General features: G+C 35.3%; 1 protein-coding gene across 1 annotated transcript in view; it reads right to left on the reverse strand.

The window, feature by feature from the left end:
- LOC129722463 (MOXD1 homolog 2-like) overlaps positions 1 to 18,465 on the reverse strand; it is a 247,973-nt gene that overhangs the window by 8,759 nt on the left and 220,749 nt on the right. Inside the window, exon 9 of the mRNA XM_055675912.1 lies at positions 16,694 to 16,862. Coding sequence (XP_055531887.1) covers positions 16,694 to 16,862 — 169 coding nt within the window. The remainder of the gene's footprint in view (positions 1 to 16,693; positions 16,863 to 18,465) is intronic.

Consider the following 18,465-nt stretch of genomic DNA (forward strand, 5'->3'; position numbering starts at 1 on the left):
TTCAACGAGTGTAATGAAGCCAAGTTCAGTACTATTGATGTACTAAAATCTTCACCATATACACAGCGAGAGAGGCGCATGCAATATAATAATGACGCAAACGCAGCAGTACCATCAACAGCTCAGCGTGGCAAAGGATGCCCGTAAGCGGGAAATGCATCCCAGCTAGCAAGTACTGGCACTAGTGGCCGGGATGTTGGTTGCACTGGGATGCTACCACCCTTCTTTTTTTTTGTACGGTGGAACAGAAAACAAAAGCGGGAAAAAAGCTTTTGAAATAAACATCAAAGTAAAAATGCCGACATCTTTTACTGCTCGTCTCATGCAAACCCTTATGGAGCAGCGCAGCGGTCCGGCGGGTGTCGGGGCACACTGTTGAGGAGCATGTTGTTGAGAGAGAGAGAGAGAGAGAGAGAGAGAGGAAAAAATGGTGCAAAGGCTAAAAAGGATGATGCACACAATGAACAGGAAAACGGGAACTTGGTGAAAAATTTTGGGAGTGGGAGGTTCCGTAGTATTTGGTCATCAACAATGAGTGAATTTTCGCTTTTCGATCGGAATTCGAAAGACTATTCCCTATAGTCATGCAAAGAAAAATTACAACATCTAGTTTTTCAACACCCAATTTGCCTTGAACAATTTTGATTCATATCTTTGCCGAGCTGTTTCATTTTATTTTATTTTTAAATCTTCCCCAGTGTCGTACAGTGTCGGGTTTTTTCTTTGGTGTACAAAAACAATTAGAGAGCAAGTACCTGCAAACAGTTGATTGGTAGAATCCAGAAATGCATCCGAAAAGTCGACGTGATTACCGTACAAAGCTCTTATTCCGGCATCCGGACAAAGCTTCGTGGAACAGCCGATTCTTGGCCCATCTCAAGTGCGATAAATCAGTTTTTGTTATAGTACATTCAATTTTTTTCGACAGCATAAAAGAAAAATTCCAAATTCTCAACTGCCACCTGTTATTTATATGTGTTAAGCAGAGTAGGCAGTGTGACTTTGCGCTCGTATTCAAGTGAGTTTTAAAACTCGCTTGCACATTTAATTTCGGTTTGCACGTAAACCCTATCAACAGTGCAGTACACGTGAGTTAGATTTGAGTTTGAATCCTGCATGCATTGCACACATTTAAACTCAATCGATCAGAGTGTGCGGTGCAAAAAAACTCAAACTATCGAGCGGAAGCAGATTCAAGTTGAATTCAAACATAGAGAAGTGTTACTCAGTTCAACATTGCACGAGTTCATACCATCACTGGTGTTTAGTTATACTTCTTAAGATTTCCAAAAAAAACGAGTTATCAGTTTCGATAATAAGCGAAATAAATGTAAATGCTAGAGTATCCTGATACTTTTTGTATATGAAAAAATATAAGAATATGATCCACATCCAAACGCTGATATAAATGTTTCTCTCCAAGAAAACTAACACCATGTTGAAGTTGGGGTGGATGTAACGGTAACCTCGTTCCTTTCCATGAACCTGGGCGGAAAAACAACCGGTCTTCTAACAGGTTATGAAACAGTAAAAACCAGTACACAGCCTTCTGTCGTGTTTAGGGGCCGTCCCTAAGCCATGTGGTCATAGAGAAGGGGACGGAGGAATTTGTAAAAAGACCATGAGAGACCACGCACGGGGGGTGGTTAACTAAATAACCACGTGGTCTTTTTTCCTGACTTATAATTTATTGTTGCCACCAAGGCAAGAATGAAATTTTGGCATTCTAGAAATATAGAATGTACTGAACGTTTAGTAATAGAAATGTGAGAAATTTGAGCGAATTTTCGGCACTTGAAAATGAAAAGACCACGTGGTTAAAGTAGCAAGGTGTGGGGGGGGGGGTTTGGCCAAAACACCACGGAAGGCCACGAGGAGGTACGGGGGTTATAAAAAGTGATCAAAATATGACCACGTGGTTTAGGAACGGCCCCTTATCTAGTTAGCTGTGAATTTCTGCCCAGGTAGAAAGGGTTATTGATAATAAAAAAAAAGCAAAACAAAATAACAAATACCAGCCAAAGTTGTAGGGAAACATGCGGTTCTTTGCGATACTCGAAAACGTTGCCAGCATAGGCGACTTTATTCTCGGGAGAAACTTCCTCAAAAGTTTTGAGTTATGAATCAAGAAGCAGGCTTTAACCCAAGTTTGTAAGTAACATTTAAAAAAGCAACGCCGTGGTGCTACATTCCGATTTGGAATTCGTCTTTCTGTTTTTTAAACACAGACTTCGCAGCCAACTGTTAAGTGTACAAGACAATTGCGGGGCTGGCGCTACGATTTTACTGACACTAACAGTCTCTCTCGAGCCGGGACTCGAACCTACGATGACTGGCTTGTTGAGGTAGCATCGTACCTCAAGACCAGCTGGAAGGGTCATTGCAAGTAACATTTGGAAGTAACAAATCTTGGTCCATCAAGCGCGAGTAACCATGTACGAAAAACTTTATCGGACTTTTAATTTCTAATCGATGGCAAATTGAAAAATCCCAGAATGATTCTGTAATATTTCAGAAGCGATAATAAAATGAATTTGGAATATTTCTTGAGCCGTTTTTGGAATGACTTATGAACAAATGCAATAATGATTCTTGAAACATTATGAAATGATTTCAACGTTATTTTAAAATAATTTAAAAAGAATGCTAAACTATATATAATGTAATTGTTAACTGAATTGAACTCCAAAATGATGTCAAAAAGGTTTTTAAATGATTTTAAAAAGATTCGAAAAAGATTCTACAGTTATTCTGAAACGAAGCATAAATACGAGGATCAATCTATAATAACTACAACAAATATGAAAAAGATTTTACAAAAAAAAAATAAACAACTTTCCTGTGATGATTCTAAAATAATCAAAAACACTATGATAATAGATTAGTTATGAAGTATTTTAAAAATTTCCAAAAATAATTTTCCATTAATTACAAAATGAATATAGAATGGTTCTTAAAAGATTCATAAATGACTTTGAAATAAGTTTCGAATGTTTCAGAAGTGATTTTAAAAAAATCTAAAATTATGCTCAAATAATTTTGAAATAATTCCGAAAATGATTTTTATTTATTTTTAATTTTGAATGATTCTAAGATCGTTCTTCAAATGATTCTAAAATGAATTATTCTTAAATGGTCTCCAAGTTATTCCATGATGGTTCTAAAAAAAATCCAGGATAATCGTGACATAATTCCAAAATTATTTTTAAATGATTCCAAAATGTGTCTAAAATGGTTTTAATAAGATTCTAGAAAGGTTCTGAATGGATTCTAAAATTAATCATTAATAAAAATTCTTCTAAAATGACACCAAAATGATTCCAAAATAATTCTAAAATGGTTCTTAAAGGACTCTAAAATTATTCTAAAATGAGTCTAGAATAATTCTAAAATGACTCGAAAATGATACTAAAAATAATTTTGGAACGATTCTCAAAAGGTTTTGAAATGTTTCTCAAATGATTCCAAAATGGTTCTGGAATTCTTAGCAAATTGAACTTAAATGGTCTCCAAAGTATCCCTTAATGCTTCTAGAAGAATCGATCGATAATCGATAATGATTCAAAAAATTTTCTTGGATTGTTTCAAAATTCGTCCTAAATGGTAATAATAAGAATAGAATAAGGTTCTGAAAGGATTCTAATAGCATTTTTAAATGAATTATTAATGGTTCTACAATTATTTCAAAATTATACTAAACTAGCTGACCCGGCACACTTCGTATTGTATTGCGAAAACTGAAATATCTAACTGCTGCTAAAAAACATACCTACGATATGTTTCGGCTCTGATTTGTTTTTAGTTTTTTTTTCAATCCTGCGCTCGTAAAACTCTACGTTTTTATTTCATTGAACATTATGAAGCACCTTTCAACCATAATCAAATCATTTCAATACATTTCTGAAAATAAACAGTCATTCTTTTAAATATTCTGAAGGAAATTATTACATTATTTTTTCAATTATTCAAAAGCTTGGCTTAATGCAAATTTAGTGATACCCTTCTACCTGGCCAATCTCACTGGAACAAATTTTATAAAAAACTTCCGAATTCGAAATAATTCAAGCTTAAAATTCGGAATATACGAAACATGTGAAAGTGGTCAAGGCGGTCCTAGCCACTAAATTCTATATATTCCACAATGTCGGGGTCAGGGTCACGTGAATATGCGACGTAGAGCTGTCCATGTGAGAAGCATGAATACTCGGAGTTTATGCCACAAATTTTCAGTGACTGTCCTTGGGTTTTATCAATAGTCATCGCGAATGCGCGACGCACGGGACATTGCAGACGTTTAAAATTTAACGGCAAATCGGTAGGAATAATCGAGATACGCGGGATTATTACGACTTCTCCTTTGTAGTTTCCTGTCAGAATTGTCACTTCAAGGACATTTGCCATCGGGTAGTGGCAGCAATGCATCTGTTTGGTGGTAAATTTGACCTTGAATCTATAAAGTAGTAGTATTTGAAAATATTTGATTAGCATTCTTCTCTCAATTGAGTGTTTAAGTTATTATATTTTATTTTTCTTTTGTTCAAGACTCGTTTAAAGACTATGGAAACTAAGTGTGTAACTGACGATTCTGAGATATATAGGGTGTCGAACGTCGTGCATTTCGAGCTCGTCTTGTTCTTAACCGATCAACTTCCCTTCGGGACTCGCATATTTCCTGACTTTTTATTATTCTATCTTCAGTGTTGCGAAGCCTGACACTTTTATTGACCTGCTACTACTCGTGTCTTGACTCGCAAAACTGGAACAAAAACAACGAATTTAATTTTAATTCAACGGCATGTTAAGTATTTGAACATTCCACTTACAACAACTTCATCTGAACAAAAAACACTTCGACCACAGCAGAAATTTGTCAAGGTCAACTGGAAGATATGCAAGAATCTGTTTGATCATGTAGATTAGGGAACATTCCTTTTATAAAATACCCTTAGCGGCATCTTCGTTAGAAAGGATTCCCACTACATGTGGAAGAAAATTAATCGAAACACGGAGCTTCGAAATTTTCGCTTCAATGACATTAATATTTCATCTGCTTTTTGAGGCAAATCTGCTGCCTAAGCACAGTGCAATTGACACTTCGCAACATTATAGTTCTCAGTTCAACAATTAATTGTAAATCCAGAGATTTGTAGGCATGCAATAGTGCCTATTTAACGAAACATGAACAGAAATCAATGTTTTTTGAGAAGCAAAAACTACACGTTTCTTTTACCAGCTAACAGAATCATTGCAGCATGAGCAAATGTTTAGATCATTGACAGTCAGTGTGCATTTTAGAGAAAATCGAACAGATTGATTAGATCCGAGCAATGGTAAATTAAATCATCGCACATGTAGTGTTATTCTTGTTCTTTCTTTTCATTTATCAGATAGGGGAATCGCTCCATTATTCATCTCAACAGCTTGGTGCACCTATATTCATCTTATTTCTCTCATTTGTCCAATTTACCGTCAAATTTCTACAAATTTTTGAAAGTAAATCTGTTTGCGTCTCGATTTTTTCAAGTGACTGAAAGTTTTACATTGAAAATATTGTAAAATGTGACGATAAATTGATCAAAAAGGCGTGATGAGATGAATATAGGTACTGAGATGAATATAGGAGCGGTTACCCTAAATAAAACGATTATATGCAACTTTGCTCAAATAAGCCAGAAATTTAATTTACATTATCAAGTATATGCCCTTGAATAAAATCAAAGCCACGTTGAGAGTATTGACATGCATGTTGAGTTTGCTGCTACCACGCTATAGCGCTTTTGCATAGAAAAGGTGTAGTAGGCAGCGAAAACGAATATCACCTAATACGTGAAACAATAACAGGTGCTTGTTTATTCAACTACGATGCCTCAATAACGACGCTACAACAACTTGTCTACCGGTCATAGCCTACAATCAAAGTAATCTAATGACGTTGTTCTTGGAGTAAAAGGCGGGAAAAACCGAAAATATATATTCAATTTTTTTCTAACTTTATCAGTTGATTATTGTTATTTTTATGGCCTATTAACTCGTCGAAGATGTAGACAAAACAAACTCAAAAAGAATCATTCAAATCCGTTGATTCTACTTCGAGTGAAACGCCGTTATACAGACACCAACTTATTTTTATTTAATAGATTGATTCGAAAATAAAATGGTTCTGAAATGATTCTAAGATGATAACCAAATGGTTTTAAAATGATTCTAGAGTGATTCCTGAGTGATTTCTCGATGGTTCTGAAAATGATTCTAAAATGATTCTAAAATGATTACGAAGTGATTCTATAAGGATTCCAAAATTATTCTTGAATGCTCTCCAAATGTTTCTTCAATGATTCTAAGATGATTCAAAAATAATTCTAAATGATCTGGAAATGGTTCTGAAATTATTATTTTTTGGTTCATAAATCAAAATATGTCTAGAATAATTTAAATACGTTTCTAAAAAAGATCTTAGAATATCCCAAGATAATTCTAAAATAATTAATGAATGATTATAAAATGAATCTATAGTGATTCTTGAATGATTTTAAAATGATTAATCCAAAGGAATTCAAATGATTCTTGAATTATCACAAAATTACTGTGAACTGATTGCAATATTATACCAAATGGTTCTCACATTATTCTGCAAAGACTCTGAAATTATTTCAAAATTGTTCTAAGGAAGTTCTTGAATGATTCTAAAATGAGTATAATATTATTGTAAAATGATTCATATATGATTCTCGAGTAATCCCAAAATTACTCTTCAAAAGATTTTATTATTATTCTCACATGATCTCAAAATTTTGATGATTCTGAAATAGTTCTAGAAAGATTCCTAAATGATTCTAATATTATTCTAAAACTATTTAAAGGTGACTCCTGAATGATCCCATAATTATTTTTAAATGATATCTATTAGGGTGGGGAATCGTTACATGGAAAAAACGAAATTTGATAGCAGAAAGCCAGAACTAAGTTTTTTTTGTTTTGTTTGGGGCCTCAAACAATCCTTAATTCATCGCAAGTCGATTGGTTTTGTCTCCGCTTGGCGCATTGCATTTTAAATTTATATGGAGATTTGTATGGAAAAACCAACTTTTTTGCATTTTCCATTCTAAAGAGCTCAAAATGGCTCAAACCATAGGTTTCATTACTTCAAATGGAAGGTTTTTGATGCCTAACAACTTGGCCGAAGACACTAAAGAGCTAGGGTGTGCCGAAAAAATACTAGAGCTGTTCAAAGTTGAGTATGTCGAAATTTATGTTGCAAATCATTTTTTCTGCCAACACTGCCAGTACCGGCGTCAGTCAGATTTCCATCAGAAGTGACCTCTGAAACGAGTTGTAGGTTCTATCTACGCCTAGGATATTGACCTAAATTTGTTTACTTGATCCAGCTGAGTGTATAAACTCGTTACGACAGGTTACTTCTGATGGGAATCCTACTGACGCCGGTACATTGGTAATGTTGGCAGAAAAGAAGATTTTCTGCATTTAAATCGACATACTCAACTTCGAACAGTTATAGCTCTTCTTAGGGACATCCTAGCTCTTTAGTGTCTTCTACAAAGTTGTCAGGCATCTAAAATACTATACTTTAACATAATGTAATGCATTATTAGAGCATTATTGAGCTCTCTAGAAAGGTAAATGCAAAAAAGTAGGTTTTCCCATATAAATTTTCATACAAATTTGAAATGCAATGCGCCAAGCGGAGACAAGACCAATCGACTTCAAGTAAGTTAAGGGTTGTTTGGGATCCCAAAAGGAACCAAAAAAACTTGGTTCTGGAAAATCGATCATTTTTCCCCACCCTAATATCCATATTATTCCTTACTAATTTCGAAATGATTCTAGAATAATCATAGAATGATTTCAAAATTATTCTTAAAAGATTTCAAAATGTGTCTAAAGTGGTAATAATAGGAATTTAGAAAGATTCTCAACTGATTCTAAAATAATTATAAAATAAAGCATGAATGGTTCTACAATTATTCTAAAATGATACTGGAATGATTCTAGAGTAATACTAAAATGGCTCTGAAATGATTCCAAGATGGCACACAAATCATTCCAAAGTGGTTCTAAAATAATTCTTAATGATTTTAAAATTATTATAAAATATTTCTGAAAAAAGTAATAACGATTCTACAATGATTCTAAAATGTTTTCAAAATTATTTTAAAATGATTCCAAAATAATTATAAAATGATTATCACAAGATAATTTTAAGAAGATCCTAAAGTGATTCCAAAAAGATTTTAGAATGATAACAAAGTTATCATTAGATGAACTCCAAATTATTCTTTAATAATTCTAAGATGCATCAAGAATTATTCTCAAATAATACAGAAATAGCTCTAATGTTATTCCTAAAAGATACATAAATGAATCAAAAACATTATAAAAATGATTCTAGTATGTTATTAAAAAGGTTCTTAGTTGATGCTAAGATGATTCTAAAATAATTCATAAATGATTCTAAGATGAATGGTTCTAAGATGATTTCAAAATGATTCCAAAGGATTTCTAAAATGATTCTAGAACATTCCCGAAATTATTTTAAAATTATTACAAAATGATTCCAAATAATTCTCAAATGATCAGAATCAGATGAATAGTCCTAAATTATTTTAAAACTGGAAGGATTCTTATATGATTCTAAATCGAATCGCAAATGATTCTACAATTATTTGAAAATGACTCCAAAGTAATTCTAGAATGGTTCTGGAATGATTCTAAGATGATACCAAAATAATTCTAGAATGAAATCAAAATGATTCTAGAAAGATTCAAAAATTATTCTTGAATGCTCTCCAAATTTTTCCCTAATGATTCTAAGATGATTCAAGAAAAACTCTAAAATAATGCAGAAATGGTTATAAAATTATTTTCAAAAGATTCATAGATAAATGTGTAAACAAAGGTTCTTAAATTATTCCAAGATGATTGTAAGATAAATCTTAAATGATTTCAAAATGGTTTTGAAGGAATTCCTAAATTATTCTAGAATAATTACAAAATTTTTCGGAATTGATTGCAATATTATTCAAACGGGGAAGATTATTAAATTATTTTGAAATTGTTCTTAGAATCTGTATTTTTCTTAAATGAATCTAATATAATTGTGAAATGATTCTCAAATAATTCCAAAATAACTCTACAAAGATTTCATTGTTATTTTCACATGATCTCATAGTTTTGATGATTCTCAACTAGATTTAGAAAGCTTCTTGCATGATTGTAACATTATTCTAAACTTATTTCAAAGTCACTCCAGAATGATTCCATGATTATTCTTAAATGATTTCTTTACTATTTCTAAAATGCTTCTAGAATAACCGTAGAATGATTCTAAATTATTCTTTAAAAATTTGAAAATGTGTCTTAAATGGTAGTAATAAGAATTAGGGAAGGTTTCAAAAGGATTCTAAAATGAAGCATAAATGAAAATGAGTCTAAAATGATTCTTAAATGATTTTTAGGATATTCTTGAATAATTTCAAAATGATTCTAGAATGATTACGAAATTATTCTTAGATGATCTCCAAATTATTCTCTAATGATTCTAAGATGATCCATGAATAATTCTAAAATAGTTATGTACAGAATAGTTCCAATACCTTAAAAGATTCATAAATGACTACAGGCTATTTCTATAATGATTCTTATAGGTTATTAGAAAAGTCCTCAAATCATTCTGTGCCGAACACGCATCAGTATAGGACGTGTTTGGTGATCGCTCCGATAGAATATAAAACAAAAGACGCGCGAGCAAGTGTTGGCATTGTTTGCCTGGTCGAGTGAAGGTTCAAGGTCGCTCGCCTTTGTGCAACTGTTTCGCATCGTGGCTGTTTGCTGGTGCGTAAGCCGATTTGGCTGCTAAGTGATTTGTGCTACAGCAGTGGACGAGAATCTCAACACAAAGGAGGAAAAAGAAGAAGCCAACAGTTGACAGCGAGTTGTGTCGCTGTGCTGAGTGATCACACACCCGGCTCGCTGCTGGTGGCTGTTTGGAGCTGCTGTATTGGTGCTGCTGGCTGTAACGGCTGCAGCTTCGACCGTTCGGACAACCAACCCTGCTGAAAGGAGAAGTAAAGAGGTACGTGCTCTGTCGGCGCTAGTGCGCTAGATTTAGCGCGATGGATGTAGATCCCTCGCCTCCCGTGCCACCATCCCCGAACCCCTCCGACCCTGTCCCTCCTGCCAATCCTTCCTCTGTTAATTCTCCAGTTCCCTTTACCCGGACGGATCTCAAGGCAGCTTCACTGTTTTCTTTCGGCCAAGAGCAGGACCGAAATCGAAACCGTTAAACATCCTGCAGATTTTGAAAGACTTGACGGAGGGGTATCTTGGCAAGCGGTTTTGGCTGCTTCAAAAATGCTTTGTGTCACGACGTAAAAGTAAAGATCATAGATTGCAAGCATCTGCGGTCTGTGTCTCTTGTCAACGGCACAAAAGTGTACACTCCGTCAGACTCGTTTCGTGTTACGTTTGCCGGATCTGCTCTCCCTAGCCACGTCTCGATCGATCGGGTTCGTCTGCCTGTGCGATTGTATGTACCCCGTGTTATGAATTGCACTAATTGCAAGCAGCTAGGCCACACCGCCGCCTACTGCTGCAATAAGACACGATGTAGCAAGTGTGGAGAAACTCATGCGGACGATTCTTGCAGTGTAAATGCTGAAAAATGTATTCACTGCGGGGAGAATCAGCATGAGCTCTCCACATGCCCGGTGTACATGCAGCGCAGAGATAAAATCAAGCGGTCACTTAAGGAGCGTTCAAAGCGATCTTACGCTGAGATGCTGAAGAAGACCGTGACCACTTCTACCATAACTTCGAACCCCTTTGATCTGTTGTCCTCTGATGAAACAGATTCTGACGATTCACCAGCGGGAAAAACTTATGCCAATCCTGGGGCGTCTAGAAAGAGGAAAAATATTTCCTCTCCTAAACTTCCCCGAAAAGGTCCTAAGATTTCCCAAAGTGAAATGAAAGTTACAAACAAACCAAACAGTGCTGCGGAAAAACCGAAGCAAACTCCTCCTGGGCTTGCAAATTTAAAGTCCCAGAAGGAGTTCCCAGCACTGCCAGGAACATCTAAAACCCCAGTTGTTCCTTTTGCACTCCCAGTTGATGAAACAAACTCTGGATTAGTGAAATTTTCTGACATTGTGGACTGGATTTTTGAAACTTTCAATGTACCCGATCCAATTAAAATTTTTCTTACAGCATTCCCCCCAACAGTTAGATCATTTTTGAAGCAGTTGACTGCCCAATGGCCCCTCCTTGCAGCGATTGTATCCTTCGAAGCCTAATTTATCTGCGTATACGAAGGATTTTATCTCTGTCTTACAGTGGAATTGTAGAAGTATTTTACCAAAAATGGATTCATTTAAAGTTTTAATAAATAGAAACAAATGCGATGCATTTTCCCTTTGTGAAACTTGGCTTACTTCAAATATTGATCTCAACTTCCATGATTTTAATATTATTCGCCTTGATCGAGACCCCATATGGAGGAGTACTTTTAGGGATTAAAAAGAGCTATTCTTGCTATCGTATTAACCTCCCCTCGATTCCAGGCATCGAAGTTGTCGCATGTCAAATGACAATACAAGGTAAAGAGCTTTGTATTGCCTCAATATATATTCCTTCCGTGAGGAGCACAGGTTGGGCAACGGTTGCTCTTTGATTTAATAGAACTTCTTCCCTCGCCACGTTTGATTTTGGGAGACTTCAACTTTCATGGTGTGGCTTGGGGTTCCTCCTACAATGATAACCGCTCCTATTTAATCTATAACCTTTGCGATGACTTCGACATGACCATTTTGAACAACGGTGAAATGACACGTATCCCGAAACCTCCAGCGCGCCCAAGCGCTTTGGATCTCTATCCTTATGTTCGACGTCGCTACGGTTGGATTGCACATGGAAGGTAATCCTCGATCCTCACGGTAGCGACCATCTGCCTATTCTTATTTCAATTACAAACGGGTCAACTCGCATGCGACCAATTGACATTCCGTATGACCTCACACGGAATGTCAATTGGAAGTTATACGAGGAAATGATTTCAAAAGCGGTCGAGTCGATTCAACATTATCCACCACTTGAAGAATACAACCTCCTCGCGGGCTTGATTCTCGACGCCGCGTTGCAAGCCCAAACGAAGAAAAATCCCGGCGTAACGATCAAAGAACGGCCTCCCACTTCGTGGTGGGACCAAGAGTGCTCCGATGTCTACACGCAAAGATCCGACGCGCTTTTGCTTTTGCTGCTCGATACCGGGCAATGAGAAAGCGGACTCTTTGGCTAAGGTGGGCGCAACAAACGGTGGAATTTATGAAAGACCAATTTGCTTTTAGTTATTAAGATACTTTAGAAAGTAAGCTACCAGATACTAAATGATACTAAGATGATGCTTAAATGATTCCTAAATGATTTTAAAATGAACCCTAAAAGGTTTTGAAATAATTGCAAAGAAATCCTAAAATAATGGAAAAGTATTTCCAAAGTTGTTCTGAAATGATTACAAAGTGATTCCAAAGGATTCTCAAATAATCAGAAGAAAATTCTTGAATTGTTTTAAATCTAGAAGAACTCTAAAATGATTCTAAAACTAAGCATAAATGATTCTATAGTTATTTCAAAGTGATTCCAAAGTGATTCTAAAATGGTTCTGAAAAGATTTTAAGATGATACCCAAATGATACAAAAGTGATTTTGAAATGATTCTAAAATGATTTTGAAATGATTCTACAATAATTCTGAAATGCTTCCTTGATGATTCTTATAATATTCTGAGTTGATTCTAGAATTTTTCCAAAATTATTTTCGAATATTTTCTAAATCATTCCTTAATGATTCTAAGATGATTCAAGTATAAATCTAAAATGATATAAAAATGGTTTTGAAATGAATCTTCAATGGTTCTTAAGTGATTACAAAATATTTTCAAACTGATTCTAATACGTTTTAAAAATTCTAAAACTAAGCAAAAATGATTCCATAATTATTTAAAAATGATTCCAAAGTGATTCTAAAATTGTGCTGAAACGATTTCAAGATGATACCCAAGTGATTTTAAAGTGATTCCTAAATATTTCTAAAATGATTCAGAAATTATTTTAAAATGATTCTACAATAGTTCTGAAATGCTTCCTAGATGATTTTTATAATATTCTGAGTTGATTCTAGAATGTTTCTAAAATTATTCTTGAATGCTTTTCAAATCATTCCTCAATGATTCTGAGATGATTTGAGTATGAATCTGAAATGATACAGAAATGGTTTTAAAGTGAATCTTAAATGGTTCCTTAATGATTTCAAAATATTTTTAAACTGATTCTAATACGTTATAAGTAAAGTTCTTGAATGATTCTAGAATGATTCATAAATGATACTTAAATGAACCTTAAATGGTCTTAAATGATTTGAAAATGATTTCAAAGGAATTCTAAAGTGAATCTAGAATAATTTCAAAATAATTCCAAATGATTCCCAAATGACATAAAAAGCTTCTTAAATTGGTTCAAAATTATTCTAAAAAGGTTCTAGAATGATTCAAATGAATCTAATAATTTTGTAAACTAATGCTTAAATGATTCTCAAATAATTCCAAAATTACTCTTAGAAGATTTCAAAAATTTTCTCCCATGATCTCACAATTTTGATGATTCTAAAATATTTCTAAAATGATTTTTTTTTGGATGATAAAAGATGAAATAACTTGAGAATGATTCTCTTATTTTATTGATTGATTCTCAAATGATTTTAAAATTCTTCTCAAATGATCTCAACATAAGTCCTGAATGTTTCTAGGATGAATCGAAACTGATTCTCAATTGATTCTAAAATAATTCCAAAATTATTCCAAAATGATAACCAAGTGTTTTGAAATAATTTTTTGATGAGTGAAAAAAATACCAAATCGAATCAAAAATGGCCTTAATATGATTCAAAAATAGTTTTAAAGTGATTCTAAGATGACTTAAAAAAGAGCCGAGTGGAATGCAGTAGACTCTTACGTACAGCAAAGGCCACATCCCGGCTTGGGACTGTTTGGAGTAGTAAGTACGATTCTAAAAGGATTCCAAAGTGATTCTAAAACGATTTACAATGGTTCCAGAATGCATCTGGAAATAATTCTAAAATAATGCTGAAATGATTCAAATGCTTCCCAAATGATTTTTAATGATTCTTAAAAAATGCAAAAACGCTTTGAAAATGATGCCAAACTAATTCAAAAATTATTCTGCAATAATTCTAAATAATTTAAAAATGATTCGTCAATGATTCGTAATGAGGAGATAAAATTAAATTAACTGAAAATATGATAGTAGAAACTACGAAAAATATAGTTCACACTGAAGTCATTTCAACTTCCACTGAGGGTGTTGAACCAATAGCCAGCTATAAATAATAGTCTCTTCGAAGTAAATGTATAAAGTGCGAGAATCGGATAAGCGATACAAAACTAGATTCTAGAATTACGTCTTCAACGTTCTGCGGTGATGTAACGGGAACACATCTGACTGGAGGTGGGAGGTTTGGGTTCAAGTCCCACTTGCTGGACTGTTTTTTTCGTAGTTTCTACTATCATATTTTCAGTTAATTTAGTTTTCTATCTTTATTACTACATTTACTCCTTGAACCAAAAGTTATAAATTGGTTTTTGTGTGATTTTAAACAAATGTTCAAATCAATATGAAGTGATTCTCAAATGACTGGGTTGTTATTATTTCCTACATATTTTTTGACTGTATCTAATAGAGAGTTTAATCAACTTTCAAAAAGAATAAAATGTAATTTGGTGCAGGCATTTTGAGTTAGGGCCACTCGAGGGAAGGGTATTCAAGAAACTTTGTTCAATAACTCTAGGGGCCATCCACATACCACGTGGACAGCTTGAGGGGGGGGGGGGCGGTTGTGTAATGTCCAAGGTCCTTACAAAAAAAAAAGAATTTATATGGGCGGCGGCGGCGTGGGGAGGGGCTAAAAATCGTCAAAAATCTGTCCACGTAGTATGTGGATGGCCCCCTAAGTACAATATTGTTGAGGCATATGCGATGAAGTTTTTTTTATCAAATCTGGCTTTCTATTAGCCCCTGAAGAATTTTACAACAAGGAATTAAACACCCTGCATATTATTCAGAACCGATTTTAGAATTGTGTTACAAAAATTTTAGTTATTTTAAATTGTCACGATTTGTTTTTGATCTTTTAATTTATGTTTTAGTCTTAAATATGAGATGTTAACTTTAGGGAAGGAGAGGGGGGGGGGGCATTGCTCCCCTAAGTCCGGTTATTATCGTGATTTAATAATTCTGAAGTGATTCATTAATAACTTTTGAAGCATTCCGAGATGACTATATTCTGAAAGGTTCCAGAAAGCTTTAAAAATAATTTATATAATGAAGTCACTCTGACTCAAAGTGGTTGTGTCGTAATTTTTTTATGATTTTAAAATCACCTAAGTCATTTAAAAATGATTCCAAACTAAGTTTAGAATGATTTTGTATGAGTTCTAGAAAGATCTGCTTCTGAATTTGGATATCGAGACGAATGATGATTCAAACTTGTTTAACAGATATTGAATGAAAGGCAGTGAATCTGGAATGAGTCTCTTGTTGTGAGCAGCGATGCCATTGTGCCAGATAAATCTGGATTTTGCCAGATATCTGTTTGCGCGCCAGACAAACAGATAAACCTCAGAATCTGCCAGATATTTGTAAATGAGCCAGATTTTATCCGCGTCGTCTCGCAAAAAATTCATTACTGCGAGATGAACCGTGCCTAGCCTTTACCTACCTACACCCGGCGAGAGCAAAAAAAAAGGTCATCTCTTTCAATTCTGCCAGGAGTTTTATCCAAAAATGAGTGACAGATTTTTACCAGACTTTTTATTTTCGTTTTGCCAGATTTTTTTCCAAACTTAGTGGCAACGCTGGTTGTGAGTAATAATAGAGAACCGACATTTTGTCTAAAAGTGAAGCATGAGGCTTTTCTGATAGTCGAGTCACGTGGTACGCATCCAGTTTAATAAATTCTACACAGTTCAAGTAACTAAGCTCTCACTGAATGAAGTATAGATATATCAGCACACGTGAAAAGCATTGAGAAAATGCTCTGATTTTTCCTTCTTCACAAAAGAACGGAAACCAGTACTTCAACATCACGTCACGCACCTTTTCTTTGTCCTGAAGTGAACAAAGACGGTGTAATCAACATACAGAATCCAATCAGGGTTTCTATTTGGTTGTCTTAAAAGTGATTTTTTATCTTTCTCCTAGACAGGTTTTTTGAGACGCTTTGGAAACTCATAGCGGCGGTACGTAAGAAAAATAATATTAAATATCACCTTTTCCATTTACAAATGTCATTTATAGTCGAAAAATCGTCATTAAAATCCACACTAACCCGTCCAAGACGACATCCATTGCGATGCGAACCGACTATTTTCAAAGACCACAAAAGCGAAAAGTATATTTGATTTGGTACTGTTGGTGAAATTACTTTTCATTGTCCCGGTAAGGTAACCGCCCTGAGCGGTGCTGTCGCAAAGGTAATATTCTCGAACCACAACCTTTTCGACATGTTCCGAAAATGGCCAGGAAATCAGTGGAATTTTTTCTACCTTTTTTTGTTAAACAGAAAAATATTTATGGAATGCGTTACGAAATTCCCCCGCAACACTTACCGGCAGCATGCTGTTATTTGGTGTCCAGCACAGAGGTTTGAACGAACCTCTCCGGGTCACGTACTGAAAGCTTTCGAATTGGTTGGCCCAGTCGTACGAGGTGAGCCGCTTTTCCAGCGTCATACCGGCCAGTTCGGGTGGCGAGGCGATTACAACTGGGTTCGTTCCGCTGGAAAAAAATAAAAGAGCGAAAAATATTGAATGTTAATTTGCAGTTTAGTTTAACGTACCGAATTCGAACAGTCGAAAACGAGAAATCGATATTCTAACCGTTTTCCATTTCAATCGTAAGCTTTCATATGAAGCGCGCGAACCACGTGGGAGGACAGGAAACCGTTCCCTCGCTATTATTGGTGGTTTGCCCATTTTGCGGTTTGGCAACATAATATACAATTGTGAAAGCATTTCCTGCCACCACTTCCATCTCCGGTGCGGAAAATTCATGGCCGGTCGGTGTAGGTCACCTGGGCTAACATTGCAAGGCCGGAGGCATTAGTACGACAAAAACACGCACCAGGAAGACCCGTAGCCCGTGTGACTGTACGAGTACACATATTGGTGCAAACCGGACACACCAGCTAAATCAACCGCTATATTTAGCAGAAAATGGCACTTTTGGTCCCGCGAATGGCAGCAGCCGAATGCCGCCACTAGTGGCGGAGGAAGATTTATACAGACCGCGGACGGTCAACCGAGCGTGTCAGTGCGGTGCAAAATTGTTTCAAATTTGGCGTGCAAATGTCAGGTCGCTCGACCGGGAGCATCGCCGATATGTAGTGACCCCACGCCGCCGCCGCACGCCCTAGGGTTACGCGGGGACGACATTTGCGGACTCGGGGACTCGGTTGCTTGGCGGATGTTTATCGCATGATGATAACCAACGGATAACATGCTGTGGATCATTGGAACCGGTGGATGGCGCAAATATGTTTGCTGGCGGGAGTGGAAGCTTTGTGCTGTGGATTCGATTTATTTTTTGATACATATATATTTCACTGAAAGAAAAAACTCTTATCTACCGCCGAGAATGCCACTCCGACCAAACAAACCATTCTAACTCTAAAAATATCTTCTAAATCAATATTGTTTTACAATTAAACTTTTTCGAAATAAGGTGTAATACAAAAAAAATATTAAAAGCACAAGTGACACACAAATTATGAAATCGTGACACTTTTTTTAAATTGCTCTTCTGAATGCTATACATCCGATGGTCGTGTCCTTGTGCACTCGTGTGAGCGAAACAACAACAAATCGTTCACAAAATGTCTACATTTTTCAATAGTACGACAGTTAGCATGATATCATTAAACTTTTTTGCTTTTGGTGGACGCAGATTTTCTTATCGATTGCTGTATGAATGAATAAGTTTTAAGTATTTGAAAGTGGACAATTTCGTGACGCTTTCGATGTTTTCGGTTTTCAATTTACACCCCTCTGTTGTCTGAGACTCATCGTTTTTATTTGTGACATAGAACTACGTCTCTAAGGAATTCCCTCTCTCAGACGACCATTCATGGAACCGCTCGAAAAAGTTATTTCATAAAATAATTCTCTCCTCAAGAGTGTCTGTTTTAGTTTGTTCAGAAAAGTTTCAGGCAACGAAATTGTCTATCTAAATAAAATATTTCGAATGAAAACGGAGATGACCGTTTTTTTCTATGTACATACCACGCCTTAATTTTGAAAAAATAAATATTTATTTTTTCAGTGTGGGATCTCAAAATTGATTTCTTCAATTCTTTCAAATGAGAGTTCAGACAATTTTTCAA

The sequence above is a fragment of the Wyeomyia smithii genome, chromosome 2, assembly GCF_029784165.1.
Source record: "Wyeomyia smithii strain HCP4-BCI-WySm-NY-G18 chromosome 2, ASM2978416v1, whole genome shotgun sequence".
NCBI lineage: Eukaryota > Metazoa > Arthropoda > Insecta > Diptera > Culicidae > Wyeomyia > Wyeomyia smithii.